This window comes from Oncorhynchus mykiss, chromosome 11, assembly GCF_013265735.2.
Source record: "Oncorhynchus mykiss isolate Arlee chromosome 11, USDA_OmykA_1.1, whole genome shotgun sequence".
Lineage (NCBI taxonomy): Eukaryota > Metazoa > Chordata > Actinopteri > Salmoniformes > Salmonidae > Oncorhynchus > Oncorhynchus mykiss.
In genome coordinates this window covers 76,837,381-76,857,062 of record NC_048575.1, presented here as the reverse complement: position 1 = coordinate 76,857,062, position 19,682 = coordinate 76,837,381, and the positions used below count along the sequence as shown (strand labels likewise).

The 19,682-nt window shown below is 43.5% G+C and overlaps 2 protein-coding genes across 3 annotated transcripts in view; one reads left to right on the top strand and one right to left on the bottom strand.

Annotated features, from left to right (window-relative positions):
• Nucleotides 1-698: 698 nt before the first annotated feature.
• On the bottom strand, nt 699-8,089 carry LOC110536409 (protein C9orf135). The gene is made up of 6 exons (XM_021622173.2): nt 7,685-8,089; nt 7,478-7,589; nt 7,112-7,245; nt 4,808-4,879; nt 2,278-2,338; nt 699-1,069 (listed from the first exon to the last, which is right to left on the bottom strand). The coding sequence occupies exons 1-6, from the start codon at nt 7,732-7,734 to the stop codon at nt 884-886; spliced, it is 615 nt and encodes a 204-aa protein (XP_021477848.2). The 5' UTR covers nt 7,735-8,089; the 3' UTR covers nt 699-883.
• A 69-nt stretch (nt 8,090-8,158) lies between these two features.
• LOC110536408 (protein prenyltransferase alpha subunit repeat-containing protein 1) overlaps nt 8,159-19,682 on the top strand; it is a 30,455-nt gene continuing 18,931 nt past the window's right edge. For both annotated transcript variants that reach the window (XM_021622172.2, XM_021622171.2), the window contains exons 1-3: nt 8,159-8,255; nt 12,650-12,819; nt 15,066-15,132. In XM_021622172.2, the coding sequence (XP_021477847.2) occupies nt 8,170-8,255; nt 12,650-12,819; nt 15,066-15,132 (323 nt within the window). In that variant the 5' untranslated portion in view covers nt 8,159-8,169. The remainder of the gene's footprint in view (nt 8,256-12,649; nt 12,820-15,065; nt 15,133-19,682) is intronic.

Sequence of the window (19,682 nt, the reverse complement as noted above, 5' to 3'; positions counted from 1 at the left end):
CCTAGCCCTGGGTGATACACATTATAAATGACTGGACGACCCTAGCCCTGGGAGATACACATTATAAATGACTGGACGACCCTAGCCCTGGGAGATACACATTATAAATGACTGGACGACCCTAGCCCTGGGAGATACACATTATAAATGACTGGATGACCCTAGCCCTGGGAGATACACATTATAAATGACTGGACGACCCTAGCCCTGGGTGATACACATTATAAATGACTGGACGACCCTAGCCCTGGGAGATACACGTTATAAATGACTGGACAACCCTAGCCCTGGGAGATACACATTATAAATGACTGGATGACCCTAGCCCTGGGTGATACACATTATAAATGACTGGACAACCCTAGCCCTGGGAGATACACATTATAAATGACTGGACGACCCTAGCCCTGGGAGATACACATTATAAATGACTGGACAACCCTAGCCCTGGGAGATACACATTATAAATGACTGGACGACCCTAGCCCTGGGAGATACACATTATAAATGTCTGGACAACCCTAGCCCTGGGAGATGGGAGGGGAAAACACCAGGAGTTTTATAAACCTCACAGAGAGACACCAGATGCTAAAAGACTGAACACTGAGGGATGCAACACCAATACTGAGCACAGCGGTGTATCCATTTCCACTGACACCACTCCTATGAAACACTGTTGTAGGAAAACATAAACATTGTACATGCAATACTTGCTTTATTCATGTAACAATGACAAAACAGCAATAGCTCGAGGTGAAAGAAAGATAAATACTGAGGTAAAAAGTTGCTACAGTAAAGTCTGTAGTGAGAAGAATAGTCTTGGTCAGTGAGAACCTGGTTAAGGAGGCCATGCTGTGGTTGTTCCCCAGGGAGGGGGAGGGTTCTAGGTGCAGATAGGGTTGGATGGCTGAGCCTTGGCCCTGGATGTGGCCCCCAGGGTACCATAGACCCCGCTCTCATCCTGCCAGGTGTTCCTGCCCCCGCGACGGTAGTCGGCGGTGTCTGTGAACTGGGACTGGGGCTTCCTGTAGTCAGGAATGCTGTCTGCTGCTCGGCTCTTCATGGTCCTCTGGAGGGGGAGACACAATGTGTGGATGTAGATGCTGCTTTTTCACAGGATCAAGGCTTTAAGCCAGGCACCAGTGTAAAACCCTTGGGTTAGGCCAGGCACCGGTATAAACCCCTGGGGTTAGGCCAGGCACTGGTGTAAACCTCTGAGGTTAGGTCAGGCACCAGTGTGAAACCCTGGGGTCTAGGCCAGGCACCGGTGTAAACCCCTGGGGGTAGGCCAGGCACCAGTGTAAAACCCTGGGGTTTAGGCCAGGCACCAGTGTAAAACCCTGGGGTTAGGCCAGGCACCAGTGTAAAACCCTGGGGGTAGGCCAGGCACCAGTGTAAAACCCTGGGGTATAAAGGTTTGAGTCTATCACTAGTTCTTTGCTCAAGACAAAGAGTTGTGGAAATGTTGTGCTTTGATCGCAAACTAGCTTAATAATGTGGGCCTCAACATGGTTCTATGGAGTTACATTTATCAAAGCTTAAAACATAAACGTTTCAGATTTGGTCCCTTTTCAAAGTATTGCCAAGATTCTTGAACAGCAGTGTAGTCTTCTAAGAACAGGTAGCCAACCTCTGCAACAGGTGGACATTGATAACAGAAATCAGCACACACATGTCCTCAAATGTATTAATCTAAAAAAAAAAGTTCACAAACGTTTACAAAATAGGGGAATCAGAAATCCACACAACAATCTCTCCACATGGGAAACCTATTGCACTATAATCCACACTTTGTTTTTATTTCCTGTTGAAAATGAGAAGTTAAAAAAAAAAATAATGGAATGAAAAGTTGAATATGAAACGTATGCAGCTCCCTGCAGGGTAAGCCCAGAGCTCAGAATCCTAGAGACTAGTCCTCCTGTAGAGCATTAGACACTATATTACACATCTGGGAACAGTTACACTGAGGAAAAAAATAAAACCACACATTAAACACATAACACTAGAAACCTGCCACTGCTGACAGAGCAGCCTATCACAAGTGCTTCTGGAACGGCTAATAAAATTCTATGCATGACGGTACACGAAAATGTATATTTCATCACATGGTTGATGTGTGTCAGATGAGAGGAAACGGTATGTACAGGAGGAGAAGAAGTAAGGAATAGTAATTGCTTAATAATAGCAGAAGACTGTGAAATGGTGATGTCCGTTTGAAAAGGTGTTTTTGAGGTTTGAACGGGGTGTCCACTGATTATGTTTGACGCTCAAACTCACCGCCTCTTTGCTGGAGTCCCACGGGGGCAGGTAATCCACTGCATATGTGGAGTCCAACTTCCTGGAATTGGAGACCGACACTTTAAAACAGGTTTGAAAGTTGCAGAGTGAAAGGACGCATTACATCATACAGCACGAGCACACCGTCCACCACTTCCGAGCATATTACTCTGCAAAGTCCAGTCTCAATACAACAAGGTGGATGAAATTAGGGCACGAGTTGCCTTCCAGAGAGACATCAGAGATTGTAGCATTCTCTGTTTCACGGAAACATGGCTCGCTCAGGATATGTTGTCAGAGTCGGTACAGCCACCGGGTTTCTTCATGCATCGCGCCGACAGAAACAAACATCTCTCTGGTAAGAAGAAGGGGGGGGGGGGGGGGGGGGGGTGTATGCCTCATGATTAACGACTCATGGTGTAATCACAACAACATACAGAAACTTAAGTTTTTTTGTTCACCTGACCTAGAATTCCTTACAAACAAATGCCGACCGAATGATCTTCCAAGAGAATTTTCTTCGACTACAGCCCCCCCCCCCCAAGCAGACACCTCGACGGCCCTGAAAGAACTTCATTGGACTCTATGTAAACTGAAAACCATATATCATATATATCTGCATTTATTGTAGCTGGGTATTTTAACAAAGCGAATTTGAGAACAGGCAAAACATTGGACCACTGCTACTCTAACTTCCGCGGTGCATACAAGGCCCTCCCCCGTCCTCCCTTCGACAAATCTGACCATGACTCCATCTTGTTGCTCCCATTCTATAGGTAGAAACTAAAACAGGTCGCGCCCGTGCTGAGGTCTATTCAACGCTGGTCTGACCAATCAGATTCCACACTTCAAGATTGCTTTGATCACGTGGACTGGGATATGTTCCGGGTAGCCTCAGACAATAACATTGATGTATGCGCTGACTCGGTGAGTATGTTTATTAGGAAGTGCATTGGAGATGTTGTACCCACTGTAACTATTAAAACCTTCCCTAACCAGAAACTGTGGATTGATGGCAGCATTCGCGCAAAACTGAAAGCACGAACCACCGCATTTAATCATGGCAAGGCAACTGGAAACTTGACCGAATACATTTTAGCTATTCCCTCCGCAATGCAATCAAACAAGCAAAGCGTCTGTATATATACAACGTATAGTCTACAGGGTCTACAGACAATTACGGATTACAAAAATAAAACCAGCCCCGTCATGGACATCGTCTCGCTCCCAGACAAATGAAACAACTTCTTTGCGCGCTTTTAGGACAATACAGTGCCATCGACACGACCCGCTACCAAAGACTGTGGGCTCTCCTTCAACGTGGCCGACGTCAGTAAAACATTTAAACGTGTTAACCCTCACAAGGTTGCCGGCTCAGACGGCATCCCTAGCCGCGTCCTCAGAGCATGCGCAGACCAGCTGGCTGGTGTGTTTACGGACATATTCAATCAATCCCTATCCCAGTCTGCTGTCCCCACATGTTTCAAGATGGCCAACATTGTTACTGTTCCCAAGAAAGCTAAGGTAACAGAACTAAATGACTATCGCCCGTAGCACTCACTTCCGTCATCATGAAGTGCTTTGAGAGACTAGTCAAGGACCATATCACCTCAACCCTAACTGACACCCTATACCCACCCCAATTTGCTTACCACCCCAATAGGTCAACAGACGATGCAATCGCCACCACACTGCCCTATCCCGTCTGGACAAGAGGAATACCTACAGTTGAAGTCGGAGGTTTACATACACCTTAGCCAAATATATTTAAACTCAGTTTTTCACAATTCCTGACATTTAATCCTAGTAGAAATGTCCTGTCTTAGGTAAAATAAAATTGCCACTATGCCCAGACTGTGTGTGAATGGGAGATTTTTTTTATAGCCTACACCAAAAAATACAGACAGATGTTCATGAAAGGTCTCTTGGCATGATTCAAATGTTGTTAAGTGAATGTTGTGTTAAGTGTTGCCAAGCCTTCTAAAAGCGGAGTGGTGTGTGAGACACACTTCAAATGTTGCTGTGAGCTGTAGCCCTAGCCTCCCACACAGTAAGGATGGACGACGACATCAGGAATACATCACTGTTTCCACAGGCGCTCTCCATGTCTTATGCAATTGTGTTTGAAATGAATGTCAACTACAGGCCTATTGGACCGCTTTAGGTTGGAAACAAAGGGATTCCATTGGTGCAAAAAGTCAAGAGTTTGCTCCTGCCCTTTAAACAAAGGATGTTCAAAACCTCTCCAACTTTGTGTTCTCTACTGTTATCATATTTCAAACTTGTCAATATCAACATTTGAGATTTTTGTTGTTGTTGTGTAAAATAATGTGATTTATTCAACAAGGAGAATGGGGCCTCAATGACCAAACAGTCATATCGCCCTCTTTTGGCAGAGAGTAGTAGCGACACCATTTGGAGTCGACAGTTCACACAGCGTGAGTTCACCGTGCTCACTGTCCTCTAGTACAAGAGAAAACTGGTTACTGAGTGTGTGTAGAAGCAAGAAGAACAAAGAACAGCCTCTTACATCTTGTCATGCTCGGGGCGATGATGTGGCAGGATGCTATTGGTCACACCAGTCACATGTCCTGCTGTGTCTCTGCAGTAAAACAACACTGGATCAACACATTGTGTACACCTACATGTCATTTGTAAATCTCTGCACATAGCAAACATAGCATCTCAACATTCTACTGCAACATCAAAGATATACTAGCACAGGAGGCTGGTGGCACCTTAATTTGGGAGGACGGGCTCGTGGTGATGGCTCGAGCGGAAAAGGTGGAATGGTATCAAATGCCATTCCATTCACTCCGTTCCAAACATTTTTTATTTGACCTTTATTTTACTAGGCAAGTCAGTTAAGAACAAATTCTTATTTTCAACGACGGCAGGGGGATAACTGCCTGTTCAGGGGCAGAAGGACAGATTTGTACCTTGTCAGCTCGGGGATTCGAACTTGCAACCTTTCGGTTGCTAGTCCAACGCTCTAACCCTGCCGCCCCAAATTATGAGCTGTCCTCCCCTTAGCAGCCTCCACTGGTGTATAGCCGATAACGGCATACATGTATATTAAGTTTGTGTACTCAGTGTACTCAGTGTTATGTGTCTTGTACGTACCAATCCTTTACCACACATGAAGTTCACTCTCGGGAAACAAAGGTTATTTGAAATCAATTGAATAAAGAGTCTGTGAGCGTAAAAACAAGGTGCAGCCTTGCTATGAGTTTCCCCATGAAGGAGAAGAATGTGCTCCTGATTGGTCAGTGAGAATGTGCTCCTGATTGGTCAGTGAGAATGTGCTCCTAATTGGTCAGTGAGAATGCGCTCCTAATTGGTCAGTGAGAATGTGCTCCTAATTGGTCAATGAGAATGTGCTCCTAATTGGTCAGTGAGAATGTGCTCCTAATTGGTCAGTGAGAATGTGCTCCTAATTGGTCAGTGAGAATGTGCTCCTAATTGGTCAGTGAGAATGTGCTCCTAATTGGTCAGTGAGAATGTGCTCCTAATTGGTCAGTGAGAATGTGCTCCTGAATGGTCAGTGAGAATGTGCTCCTGAATGGTCAGTGAGAATGTGCTCCTGAATGGTCAGTGAGAATGACAAAGTAGATTTAGCTTTTAGTGCTTGTGCTTTTTGTGCTATAGTACCTGACGGCACTATGCTACAGTCCTCCTATAGCCAGCTACTGTACCTGACGGCACTATGCTACAGTCCTCCTATAGCCAGCTACTGTACCTGATGGCACTATGCTACAGTCCTCCTATAGCCAGCTACTGTACCTGATGGCACTATGCTACAGTCCTCCTATAGCCAGCTACTGTACCTGATGGCACTATGCTACAGTCCTCCCATAGCCAGCTACTGTACCTGACGGCACTATGCTACAGTCCTCCTATAGCCAGCTACTGTACCTGATGGCACTATGCTACAGTCCTCCTATAGCCAGCTACTGTACCTGACGGCACTATGCTACAGTCCTCCTATAGCCAGCTACTGTACCTGACGGCACTATGCTACAGTCCTCCTATAGCCAGCTACTGTACCTGATGGCACTATGCAACAGTCCTCCTATAGCCAGCTACTGTACCTGACGGCACTATGCAACAGTCCTCCTATAGCCAGCTACTGTACCTGACGGCACTATGCTACAGTCCTTCTATAGCCAGCTACTGTACCTGACGGCACTATGCAACAGTCCTCCTATAGCCAGCTACTGTACCTGATGGCACTATGCTACAGTCCTCCTATAGCCAGCTACTGTACCTGACGGCACTATGCTACAGTCCTCCTATAGCCAGCTACTGTACCTGACGGCACCATGCTACAGTCCTCCTATAGCCAGCTACTGTACCTGATGGCACTATGCTACAGTCCTCCTATAGCCAGCTACTGTACCTGATGGCACTATGCTACAGTCCTCCTATAGCCAGCTACTGTACCTGATGGCACTATGCTACAGTCCTCCTATAGCCAGCTACTGTACCTGATGGCACTATGCTACAGTCCTCCTATAGCCAGCTACTGTACCTGATGGCACTATGCTACAGTCCTCCTATAGCCAGCTACTGTACCTGATGGCACCATGCTACAGTCCTCCTATAGCCAGCTACTGTACCTGATGGCACTATGCTACAGTCCTCCTATAGCCAGCTACTGTACCTGATGGCACTATGCTACAGTCCTCCTATAGCCAGCTACTGTACCTGATGGCACTATGCTACAGTCCTCCTATAGCCAGCTACTGTACCTGATGGCACTATGCTACAGTCCTCCTATAGCCAGCTACTGTACCTGATGGCACCATGCTACAGTTCTACAGTTACAGCCTACCTGACGGTACGTTTGTCAAAGTCTGCAGACTGGAAGTGGCCAGCCTCTACCATAGACTTGAGAATCTTCTTGGGCTCATAATCTCTCTTCAGTAGATACTGTGACATTTGTGTTTCTGTGCTTGTGCTCCAATCCTGGAGGTTAAACAGAATAGAATAGAATAGAATAGAATAGAATAGAACTCTTGGAATATGTTGTTGTTTTTCCCCAAAGGGAACTTCGGTAAAGAGATTATGTTACAGCAGCAACAACAACAAAATATATATATTTTTTTTAAAGGCCAACTGATACATGAACAACCAAGATCAAATAAAAAGCCTTGATATATAATCTCCTATTGTTTCACAAAGGAGAGGTATTGCTCACAGCATCCATGTAGGTTCCAAAGTGTTTGTAGGTAGATTTACTGAGTTTCTTCTTTCCATCTGGACACAGAGTGAAGTCATAGTCTTTGGGTTCGGCCTCTCTGTTTTTATGCCTAGATGGAAATAATATGTACATCATTCATGTGATATGCAGATAGCTGTGATGTTGAGAGATATTTTATAATGAATAGTTGGCTAGTCTACTTACCAATTGGAAATAAGAGTTGGTCTGCTGTAATACATCTTGGTATCAGACATGGTGACTGAGTTTGAAGACTGAACCGTGATTCACCAATAAAACTTCCACTGAACTGAATGAAGCCTTTTGCACTCAGGATTCTCAGCGAGCAAAATTAAGATGCTTCCAAATTCCATTCCAATTACTGTGGCGTCATAGAACGGGACAGTTAGATTAGAACGTGAGTAACATTCCACAGCAGTAAAGCATTCGATCGATGGAAGAGTGTAGCATAGTCCCGCAAATTGTATGAAATTAACTAATTCATTAATGAATTACTGTGGACTGTAAAAACATTGTAGGCGGCGTGGCGTTTCAATTTTTTACAAATGTTGCAACAACGTTACCATGGTGAAACCTGTTTTACACATGCGCACTTTGCCTAGCCAAGTGTGTTCATTTTTAATGACCCGGATGAATTTGAGATAATCCGTTGACGTCATCAGTGTACAAAAATGGCGGAGACGGAGAACGAGGTGGAGGTATTGGTTCAAAGAGTTGTAAAAGATATCAATAACGCCTTCAAGAGAAACCCCAATATGTACGTATATCCACTTTATCGAAGATAATCTAGCTACACTATAACATCAAATGAATCATTGCGTGGTGTGCTAACAAGCTGTATCGTTACATTAGCAAGCTAGCTAGCTAGCTAGCTAACGTTAGTCATCACAGATTGTTGGTCAGCTACCGTTAACTAGCTAGCAGGATAAAAGGCTAGCCAGGGCAGTATAGGCTTGCAAAAATAGCAAGGTAGCTAGCTAGTGTCTTTGCTTACATTGAGCCACAAATCGCTGAGGAAATATATTTGACTTTGCTGCTGAATTTGTTTGCCATTTACCTAGTTAGCTATCTACAGTAGCTATTCGTTAGCCAAATAATGTTAGCTAGTCGATTGGCCAAAGCTATCTAGCTTGATTAGCAGAAACGGATAACACAGCCTTGTTGTTGTTCCTATTTCTGGAATGGTATGCACAAATCATGTGATCAGAAAGAGCTTTTCACCACATACAAGTAACTTAACCAGTCAGCCAAATATTGTTGGAAGAGTCACACCTTCCTCGGCTTGCGACTCTAACATGCCATGTCATAGCAGGGTAGCTTTGTCAGTGTTTCCTCAGTTCTTTTGGGAACATATTTCCAGAATCAAAATCACTTGGAGCTGATTTCGTGGTGTTTTTAGTCTTATGTCCAACAATGTTTTTAATTATTTATTTATTTTAAATAGTAACATGTATTTTTTATTTTCTTTGCTCAGAAAACTTGGGGGACAATAAAATCACCTGCTGGCCACCAGTTGGGGAACCCAGATGTAGAGTGTAGAATGCAGAATAGAACTGGAATGTAACTAGCTTCTGTGTAGAAGCGTCCTTGAGTGAGTGTTCTAAATTAGAACTGGCCTACATTCGCATTTAAGAACAGGGTGTGGATGCTTTTACTTTAATGCTGAACATCCCAGACCTTTTCTTTCGTTTGTGTTTGTTTTGACAGTCCGCTCAGAGCTCATTATAAACAAGCCTATACACATATTTAAAAGAAAGAGAGAGAATGTGGGAAATGAACTTTTCATTTGATACAGTTCAGTTAGTTTATCCAGACCCTGGCTGTGACGCTTTTCAATTCAAGGGGCTTTATTTGCATGGGAAACATATTAACATTGCCAAAGCAAGTAAAATAGATAAACAATCAAATTGAACAGTTACACAAAAGTTCCAATAGAATAAAGACATTTCAGATGTCATATTATATCTATATACAGTGTTGTAGCGATGTGCAAATAATTAAAGTACAGAAATAAATCTGGGTTGTATTTACAATAAGTTCCCGAGTGGCACAGCGGTCTTAGGCACTGCATCTCCGTGCTAGAGGCGTCACTCAGACCCGTGTTCGGGTAGGTCGCCATTGTAATATAAATAAACAATGGTGTTTGTTCTTCACTGATTGCACTTTTGTGGCAACGGATCACAAATATTGCTGCTGTGATGGCACACTGTGGTATTTCACCAAATAAAAATGGGAGTTTTATAAAAATTGGGTTTGTTTTTCGAATTCTTTGTAGGTCTGTGTAATCTGAGGGAAATATGTGTATCTAATATGCTCATGCATTTGGCAGGAGGTTAGAAAGTGCAGCTCAGTTTCCACTATATTTTGTGGGCAGTGTGCACCTAGTTTGTCTTCTCTTGAGAGCCAGGTCTGCCACTCTCCAAGAGTGTCTCAGGGAGAGTTGGGATATGCAAAAAAACACACTTCCAATCATCACATGTTTATTGATACACACTGATACATGAAATAGAAAAAATATCAAGTACCATAGCACCCACCAAATAATTATTATCAAAAGTAGAACGATGTCAGACCATGCCTGAACTTCTCTGATTGATAACCTACATTTCTACTTTATATGATAAGGTTAAGAGGCAAAAAAACAACATCTAAGCTTGATTTGTAGTGTTAGTGTGTGTGTATAATGTTGCATAGGCTTCTCCAACCCTCTGGAAGTGACCTGGGCTGTGCTCAGCTGCACTGAGTGCAGTGCTTTGAGACTGTCTGCGTTTGATACCATTCACCTGACTCATGTTGATGCATAGCTAGACTACGCGCACACACCCTCAAAAGTTAAAATTCCACCCTTGTTCTGTGTCCCTCTCTGCCTGTGCCAGAGCTGGGCTGTGTTCAGCATAACAACATTGTGGAACATTCAGATATAGTTGTGTAGAACATTCCTCTCTAGCATATAGAATTAGAAATGACATCAGTTCTATTTGTGACATTTTGCTTACTATACATTACAGGTCGACCGATTATGATTTTTCAATACCGACACCGATTATTGGAGGACAAAAAAAGCCGATACCAATTAATCGGCCATTATGTATGTATGTATGTATGTATGTATATATATACATACATACAATAATTAAAAAAAATATATAATAATATTTTTTGTAATAATGACAATTACAACACTACTGAATGAGCACTTATTTTAACTTAATATAATACATCAATAAAATCAATTTAGCCTCAAATAAATAATGAAACATGTTCAATTTGGTTTAAATAATGCAAAAACAAAGTGTTTGGAGAAGAAAGTAAAAGTGCAATATGTGCCTTGTAAGAAAGCTAACGTTTAAGTTCCTTGCTCAGAACATGAGAACATATGAAAGCTGGTGGTTCCTTTTTAACATGAGTCTTCACTATTCCCAGATAAGAAGTTTTAGGTTGTAGTTATTGGAATTATAGGACTATTTCTCTCTATACCATTTGTATTTCATATACCTTTGGATGTTCTTTTAGGTACTTTAGTATTGCCAGTGTAACAGTATAGCTTCCGTACCTCTCCGCTCGAACCAGGAACACAACGACAGCCACCCTCGAAGCAGCGTTACCCATGTAGAGCAAGGGGAACAACTACTCAGTCTCAGAGCGAGTGGGGTTTGAAACGCTATTAGCGCGCACCCCGCTAACTAGCTAGCCATTTCACATCACATCGTTACACCAGCCTCATCTCGGGAGTTGATAGGCTTGAAGTCATAAACAGCAGCTCTGCTGGCAAAATGCACGACAGTGCTGTTTGAATGAATGCTTAGGAGCCTGCTGGTGCCTACCATCGCTCAGTCAGACTGCTCTATCAAATCATAGACTTAATTATAACATAACCCACAGAAATACGAGCATTTGGTCATTAATATGGTCGAATCCGGAAACTATCTCGAAAACAAAACGTTTTATTTCAGTGAAATACGGAACCGTTCCGTATTTTATCTAACGGGTGGCATCAATAAGTCTAAATATTCCTGTTACATTGCACAACCTTCAATGTTATGTCATAATTACGTCAAATTCTGGCAAATTGGTTCGCAATGAGCCAGGCGGCCCAAACTGTTGCATATACCCTGACTCTGCGTGCAATGAACGAGAAGTGACACAATTTCACATGCCTGCTAATCTGGATTTCTTTTAGCTAAATATGCAGGTTTAAAAATATATACTTCTGTGTATTGATTTTAAGAAAGGCATTGGTGTTTATGGTTAGGTACACGTTGGAGCAACGACAGTCCTTCTCGAATGCGCACAGCATCGATTATATGCAACGCAGGACACGCTAGATAAACTAGTAATATCATCAACCATGTGAACCAACTAGTGATTATGATTGATTAAGTTTAATGCTAGCTAGCAACTTACCTTGGCTTCTTACTGCATTCCCGTAACAGGCGGGCTCCTCGTGAGTCAGGTGGTTAGTGTTGGACTAGTTAACCCTAAGGTTGCAAGATTGAATCCCCGAGCTGACAAGGTAAAAATCTGTCGTTCTGCCCCTGAACAGGCAGTTAACCCACTGTTCCTAGGCCGTCATTGAAAATAAGAATGTGTTCTTAATTAACTGACTTGCCTGGTTAAATAAAGGTGTAAAAAAAATCGGCGTCCAAAATGACCGATTTCCGATTGCTATGAAAACTTGAAATCGGCCCTAATTGATTGGCCATTCCGATTAATCGGTCGACCTCTACTATACATGACCCTAATGCAAAAGGGACTCTGTGTGTGCGTGCTGCAGTTTTGCTGTGTGCTCACGACGTAGACTCTCTGGAGATGCATGTGTGCGAACTAGGTTGCTCTACAAGGCTTGTCTCCCGTCCAGACCAGTGTTATGTTGTGCATCTAAAAGCTCTTTAAACTAGAGACCCATTTTGGGCTCATTTGACTGGGCTGGAGGTTGTTATTACTGTGTGTCTGTCTAACTTAACGTTGCAGCCGTAAAACGACGCCTGAGCAGTCCAGTTTTTCAGGGGAAAAGGAAGTTACGTTGAAATACTGTATCCCTGAAAACATTTATTTTCTGCCTATCCCAACGAGAGTGGAGTGTTGTGTCCTTGTAGTGTTAGAGCAAATAGCATGCAGGTTTTCACTCACCTTTCTCCCTCCCTCCCTCAGTGATGAGATAGGTCTGATCCCGTGTCCAGAGGTCAGGTATAACCGCAGCCCCATCGTGCTGGTAGAGAACAAGCTGGGGGTGGAGAGCTGGTGTGTCAAATACCTGCTACCCTACGTCCACAACAAGCTACTGCTCTACAGGCAGCGCAAACAGTGGCTGGACAGGGAAGGTAAGAACTTTATTGTCCAGTTTCCTTACTGTCCTCAGAAATATATTTTTTATTTTTATTTTAGTCCAACACCCCAAGATACACACACATTTCCCCCGAGGGGTTGGAAGCACAGATCAGGCATGGTGCAGCTCTACCCTCTGGGACAGTTTTTCAGTGATTATTTTTATTTATTTTTTCCACTTTTTCTCCCCAATTTTGTGGTATCTCATTGGTAGTTACAGTCTTGTCTCATCGCTGCAACACCCGTACGGACTCGGGAGAGGCGAAGGTCGAGAGCCGTGCGTCCTCCGAAATGCTTCTTCTTGACACAATGCCCGCTTAACCCGGAAGCCAGCCGCACCAATGTGTCGGAGGAAACACCGTACACCTGGTGACCGTGTCAGCGTGCATGCACCCGGCTTGCCACAGGAGTCACTAGAGCGTGATGGGACAAGGACATCCTGGCTGGACAAACCCTAACCCGGACGACGCTGGGCCAATTGTGCGCCGCCCCATGGGTCTCCCGGTCGCGGCCCGGCTGTGACTCGAACCAGGATCTCTAGTGGCACAGTGCTTTAGCACCTCTCGGGAGGCCCTCTGGAACAGTTTGAGGTTAAGTTCCTTGCTCAAGGGCTCAACGGTTGGTGATGGCATCAACACATTTTCATAGCTGCTGCTTTTAGGACAGGGGAAGTAACCTTTTGTACAGTTGCTGGCTTGGAGACTCCTCACTGTAGATTGCAAGGGTTACTGTACTCTGAAGTCCTGAGCTGTGTTTGAATACCCATACTAACATATGGTATACCACATACTTAATGAATATATACTACATACTATTAGTTCATTTTAGTATACTGTAAACAAACGGTATCCTTTCAGTTGAGAGTACTAGCGCTTTGCTGGTCTACCGGAAGTTGATGCTGTTGCTATGCAACCTCTTGCTAGCTTGTTAGCATAACAAATGACTAGCTAGACATTTTACGACTTCGGATGTGTTCTTAAATTCAATCTGCAGTGCCAGAGTGCACTCTGGGCGTTCGTCAATTCAGAGTGTTGTCAGATTGTCCATTTGTAAATTCATAGTGTTTCGCTTTGGGAGCGTCCAGGGTGCAAACTGGATGCTCTAGCCGAGGAGTAGGGTTGATTCCAACGTTTTGACCTCCCAACGGCCCCCAAGCTAACTGGCTAACTTACTAGCTACTTCCAGACAAATGAGAGAACACCCCACTCTGACCATTTTACCTGCCCTAGCAGAGCTGGTTAGGCTGTTTTCATGTTATCCAGAACGTTGGTGATTGTAACTGCTGCTGGCAACAATTTAATGACACTTTTTGCCGACGTTTACTGACCCAGGCCGTATTCAACGGGTGTTGAGCCTTCGTAAATTCATCAGTTATTCTGCGCTCTGGTACACTTTATTTAACTAGGCAAGTCAGAGAGCCAGAGCGAATTTACGAAAGCACCCGAGAATGTCCATTGAGAACGCCCAACGACTATACCACTTAGCTAAGAATAACAGGAATAATCAAGTAAATAAACGTTGGGTAGTTAGCCTATAGTTAATATATTGGCAAGTTCAATGTATTAGTAGCCAACTAACGTTAGGTAGCTAGCTAACATACTGGTACATACTGCTGTAATGCTCTGTGGTTCGTAAGGATAGCTTTGCTAACAAATTGTCAGCCAACATAACGTTTAAGGTAACTTATTTGAAAAGTACTTACTTTATTACATTGCCCAACGTTTTCTTAACATTTGTCATAATTAGTTAAAGCAATGAATTTGTAGGGGCTCTCGTCGGACTTCGGCTGCATATTTAACACAATTTTCTTCAAATCTGAAAATGATGTGAAGCCACGCCCATTTTCAGAATTGCATTATTGGTCCTAAAAGCACAAAAATAGTGTCCACTGCTTGTTTTCTTCGTATTTTGGCGAATGTAGTACAACATCCGGGAACTTTTGGCCTACCAACACTATGACCAGTAAGCAATACTATATACTCAATTTACCCCACAAATAGTACGGTTAGTATGAGTATTCGAACACAGCTCTGGCCTATACCTAAAACATGTTGTTTTCTAGAGGAAGGATGAACTCAGTCTACTTCGTATAAATTAGCTTTTTGGGGAAGTGGCAAAATCCTTTCGTTACCATTTTGGACAGACAGAATTTATTGTACCTAAACAAAATGGGCATTATAAATGACTTTACTTTTACTGAAGATAATCCGTTGATATACTGCCCTGTCTCTCCCTCTTCAAGCTCTGGTAGACATCACCTGCACTCTGCTGCTGCTCAACCCAGACTTCACCACTGCTTGGAATGTCAGGTAAGGACTCTGGCTCACACCATTCTGATCTGTATACGTTGTGGCCACATTGAAGACACAATAATAAGCCCTCTAAATAGACCCCACTCCATCCTCACTCCCCATTGGCGAGGGGTGGGCAACATATTGCCCGCGGGAGGTTTGATATTTTTTTTGTTTTTTTGTGTGGGGGTGATTTATTATTTGGGGCTAAAAAACACTCCAGGCCACTCTTCAACATGTAAAACTAGATATTAAGTATGTCAAAATTATAATGAACCTATACGTTTTGAAATAACTGCCAAGACGATGCCTTAGGGTCAGTACGCCCTTCCCCCTCTGAGGGGACAAAATGTCTCTCTGTTACAGTATCCAGACTAGAGGTCGACCGATTCATCGGAATGGAAAGTTTTCATAACAATCGGAAATCGGTATTTTTGGACACCGATTTGGACAATTTTTTTATTTTTTATATTTTTACACCTTTATTCATCCTTTATTTAACCAGGCAAGTCAGTTAAGAACACATTCTTATTTCCAATGACGGCCTAGGAACAGTGGGTTAACTGCATTGTTCAGGGGCAGAACGACAGATTTTTACCTTGTCAGCTCGGGGATTCAATCTTGCGACCTTACAGTTAACTAGTCCAACGCTCTAACCACCTGATTACATTGCACTCCACGAGGAGACTGCCTGTTACTCGAATGCAGTAGGAATCCAAGGTAAATTTCTAGCTAGCATTAAACTTATCTTATAAAAAACAGTCAATCAATCATAATCACTAGTTATAACTAACTACACATGGTTGATGATATTACTAGTTTATCTAGCGTGTCCTGCGTTGCATATAATCGATGCGGTGCGTATTCGCGAAAAAGGACTGTCTTGCTCCAATGTGTACCTAACCAAAAACATCAATGCCTTTCTTAAAATAAATACAAGTGTATATTTTTAAACCTGCATATTTAGTTAATATTGCCTGCTAACCTGGCTCGTTGCGAACTCTGTGAAGACTATTTCTTCCTAACGAAGACAGCCAACTTCGTGTTCATTCATAAGTGTTCATTCAGTATTGTTGTAATTGTCATTATTACAAATACATTTTTTAAAAATCGGCCGATTAATCGGTGTCTGCTTTTATTTGGTCAACAATAATCGGTATCGGCGTTGAAAAATCAGTCGGTTGACCTCTAATCCAGACGACTATTGTGACAGAATGATACTATAGTATCTGTGTCTGAAACTTGTCCTCTGAGGATAATTCTGATGCTGTCTATATGGATGTATGATCTCTGTGGTAACTTGTCCTCTGAGGATAACTCTGATGCTGTCTATATGGATGTATGATCTCTGTGGTAACTTGTCCTCTGAGGATAACTCTGATGCTCTCTAAATGGATGTATGATCTCTGTGGTAACTTGTTTCTGGACAGGGTGAACTCTGAGTTACTCCATGTAAATGATATATTTGATTATCCTCTCAGGAATGTTCTTATGTCACATTGTTCTCATACCCCACACAAGCCTTTAAATGCTGGAGCTACCATCATAAATGCTGGAGCTATAGTCTGTTAGTTCGGGCCTGATTCAGAGTTAAGATAAATGTGTGTTACTCCGAGTTACATTTTTTGACTTTTTACCCTGTTTTTCTCACCAATTTCATGGTGTCCAATTGTTAGTAGTTACAGTCTTGTCTCATCGCTACAACTCCCGTACGGGCTCGGGAGAGACGAAGGTTGAAAGTCATGCGTCCTCCGATACACAACCCAACCAAGCCGCACTGCTTCTTAACACAGCGCGCATCCAACCCGGAAGCCAGCCGCACCAATGTGTTGGAGGAAACACAGTGCACCTGGCAACCTTGGTTAGAGGCCCGCCACAGGAGTCGCTAGTGCGTGATGAGACAAGGATATCCCTACCGGCCAAACCCTCCCTAACCCAGATGACGCTAGGCCAATTGTGCGTCGACCCATGGACCTCCCGGTCACGGCCGGCTGCGACAGAGCCTGGGCTCGAACCCAGAGTCTCTGGTGGCACAGCTAGCACTGCGCCACCCGGGAGGCCCGCAACTCAGAGTTTTGCTTAAATCTACTCAACTCAGAATATCATGTAAATCATTTACCTTTTTAAAGTCTTACTACTGTCCATTGTGTGTATAGTCAGGAACTTTTTTATTTTATTTCACCTTTATTTATTAACCAGGTAGGCTAGTTGACAACAAGTTCTCATTTACAACTGCGACCCGGCCAAGATAAATGCAAAGCAGTGGGACACAAACAACAACACCGAGTTACACATGGAATAAACAAACATACAGTCAATAACACAATAGAAAAGTATATTGACAGTGTGTGCAAATGTAGTAAGATTAGGGAGGTGAGGCAATAAATAGGTCATAGTGGCGAAATAATTACAATTTAGCAAGTAGAGATACTGGGGGGCAAAGAAGCAAAAAAAATGTTTACAGTATTGGGATGAGGTAGTTGGATGGTCTATTTACAGATGGGCTATGTACAGGTGCAGTGATCTGTGAGCTGCTCTGACAGCTGATGCTTAAAGTTAGAGAGGGAGATATGAGTCTCCAGCTTCAGTGGTTTTTGTAATTAGTTCCAGTCATTGGCAGCAGAGGAACTGGAAGGAAAGGCGTCCAAAGGAGGAATTGGCTTTGGCCGGTGAAATATATCTGCTGGATCGCGTGCTATGGGTGGGTGTTGCGATGGTGACCAGTAAGTTGAGATAAGGCAGGGCTTTACCTAGCAAAGACTTATAGATGACCAGGAGCCAGTGGGTTTGGTGACAAATATGAAGCGAGGGTCAGCCAACAAGAGTATATAGGTCGCAGTGGTGGGTAGTATATGGGGCATTGGTCACAAAACCGATGGCACTGTGATAGACTACATCCAATTTGCTGAGAAGTGTTGGAGGCTATTTTGTAAATTACATTGCCGAAATCAAGGATCGGTAGGATAGTCAGTTTTACGAGGGTATTTTTGGCAGCATGAGTGAATGATGCATTCATGAGTTGTTGTGAAATTGGAAGCCAATTCTATAATTAATTTTGGATTGGAGATGATTAATGTGATTAATGTGAGTCTGGAAGGAGAGTTTACAGTGTATTTGTAGTTGTCCACAGAACCGTCCAGGGCGGGCGAGCATGTGCGGGCAGTGATCGGTTGAAGAGCATGCGTTTAGTTTTACTAGCGTTTAAGAGCAGTTGGAGGCCACGGAAGGAGAGTTGTATGACATTGAAACTCATCTGGAGGTTTGTTAACACAGAGATGGGCCAGAAGTATATAGAATGGTGTTGTCTGCGTAGAGGTGGATCAGAGAAACTAACAAGGCAGTGCATGGTATTGACCCAGTTTTTATTTATTTATTTAACCAGGCAAGTCAGTTAAGAACAAATACTTATTTACAATGACGGCCTAGTTAACTGCCTTGTTCAGGGGCAGAACGACAGATTTTTACTTTGTCAGCTCGGGGATTCGATCTAGCAACCTTTCGGTTGCCTCCCCAACGCTCTAACCACTAAGCTACCTGCCTCCCCGATATGGCCCATCATCTTCAGAGTCTAGTCGGGCCTCTCTCTTCCCTGCTGTAGGTCTCTATACTCTTGCTCGCTGCTCCGAGACCTGGCCGGGTGGTGACAGAATAACAACATATCCCTCAAAGTAACCAAGACTAAGGAGATGGTTGTGGAAAAGGAGCACCGAGCACGTCCCCATTCTCATTGATGGGGCTGTAGTGGAGCAGTTTGAGAGCTTCAAATTCCTTGATGTCCACATCAACAACAAACTAGATTGGTCCAAACACACCAAGACAGTCGTGAAGAGGGCACGACAAAGCCTATTCCCCCTCAGGAAACTAAAAATATTTGGCAGCATCGTGATGCATCTTGACCGGTTGCATCACTGCCTGGTACGGCAATTGCTCGGCCTCCGACAGCAAGGCACTTCAGAGGGTAGTGCATACAGCCCAGTACATCACTGGGGCAAAGCTGCCTGCCATCCAGGACCTCTACACCAGGCGGTGTCAGAGGAAGGCCCTAGAAATTGTCAAAGACCCCAGTCATAGACTGTTCTCTCTACTACCGCATGGCAAGCGGTACCGGAGTGCCAAGTCTAGGACAAAAAGGCTTCTCAACAGTTTTTACCCCCAAGCTATAAGACTCCTTGAACAGGTAACCAAATGGTTACCCGGACTATTTGCATTGTGTGTCCCCAACCCCTCTTTTACACTGCTGCTACTCTCTGTTTATCTTATATGCATAGTCACTTTAACTATACATTCATGTGCATACTACCTAAATTGGCCCGACCAACCAGTGCTCCCCCACATTGACTAACCAGGCTATCTGCATTGTGTCCCACCACCCGCCAACCCCTCTTTTACGCTTCTGCTACTCTCTGTTCATCATACATGCATAGTCACTTTAACGATACCTACATGTACATACTACCTCAATAAGCCTGACTAACAGGTGTCTGTATATAGCCTTGCTACTGTTATTTTCAAATGTCTTTTCACTGTTGTTTTATTTCTTTACTTACCTACACACACACACACACACA

What these genes read in the sequence shown, in the direction of transcription:
- LOC110536409 (XM_021622173.2), bottom strand. Translation starts at nt 7,734, where the DNA reads ATGTCTGATACCAAGATGTATTACAGCAGACCAACTCTTATTTCCAAT. An exon ending in CCAACTCTTATTTCCAATTG is followed by an intron (nt 7,590 to 7,684) that starts GTAAGTAGACTA and finishes ATTTCCATCTAG; the next exon opens with GCATAAAAACAGAGAGGCCG. An exon ending in TTGGAACCTACATGGATGCT is followed by an intron (nt 7,246 to 7,477) that starts GTGAGCAATACC and finishes TTTAACCTCCAG; the next exon opens with GATTGGAGCACAAGCACAGA.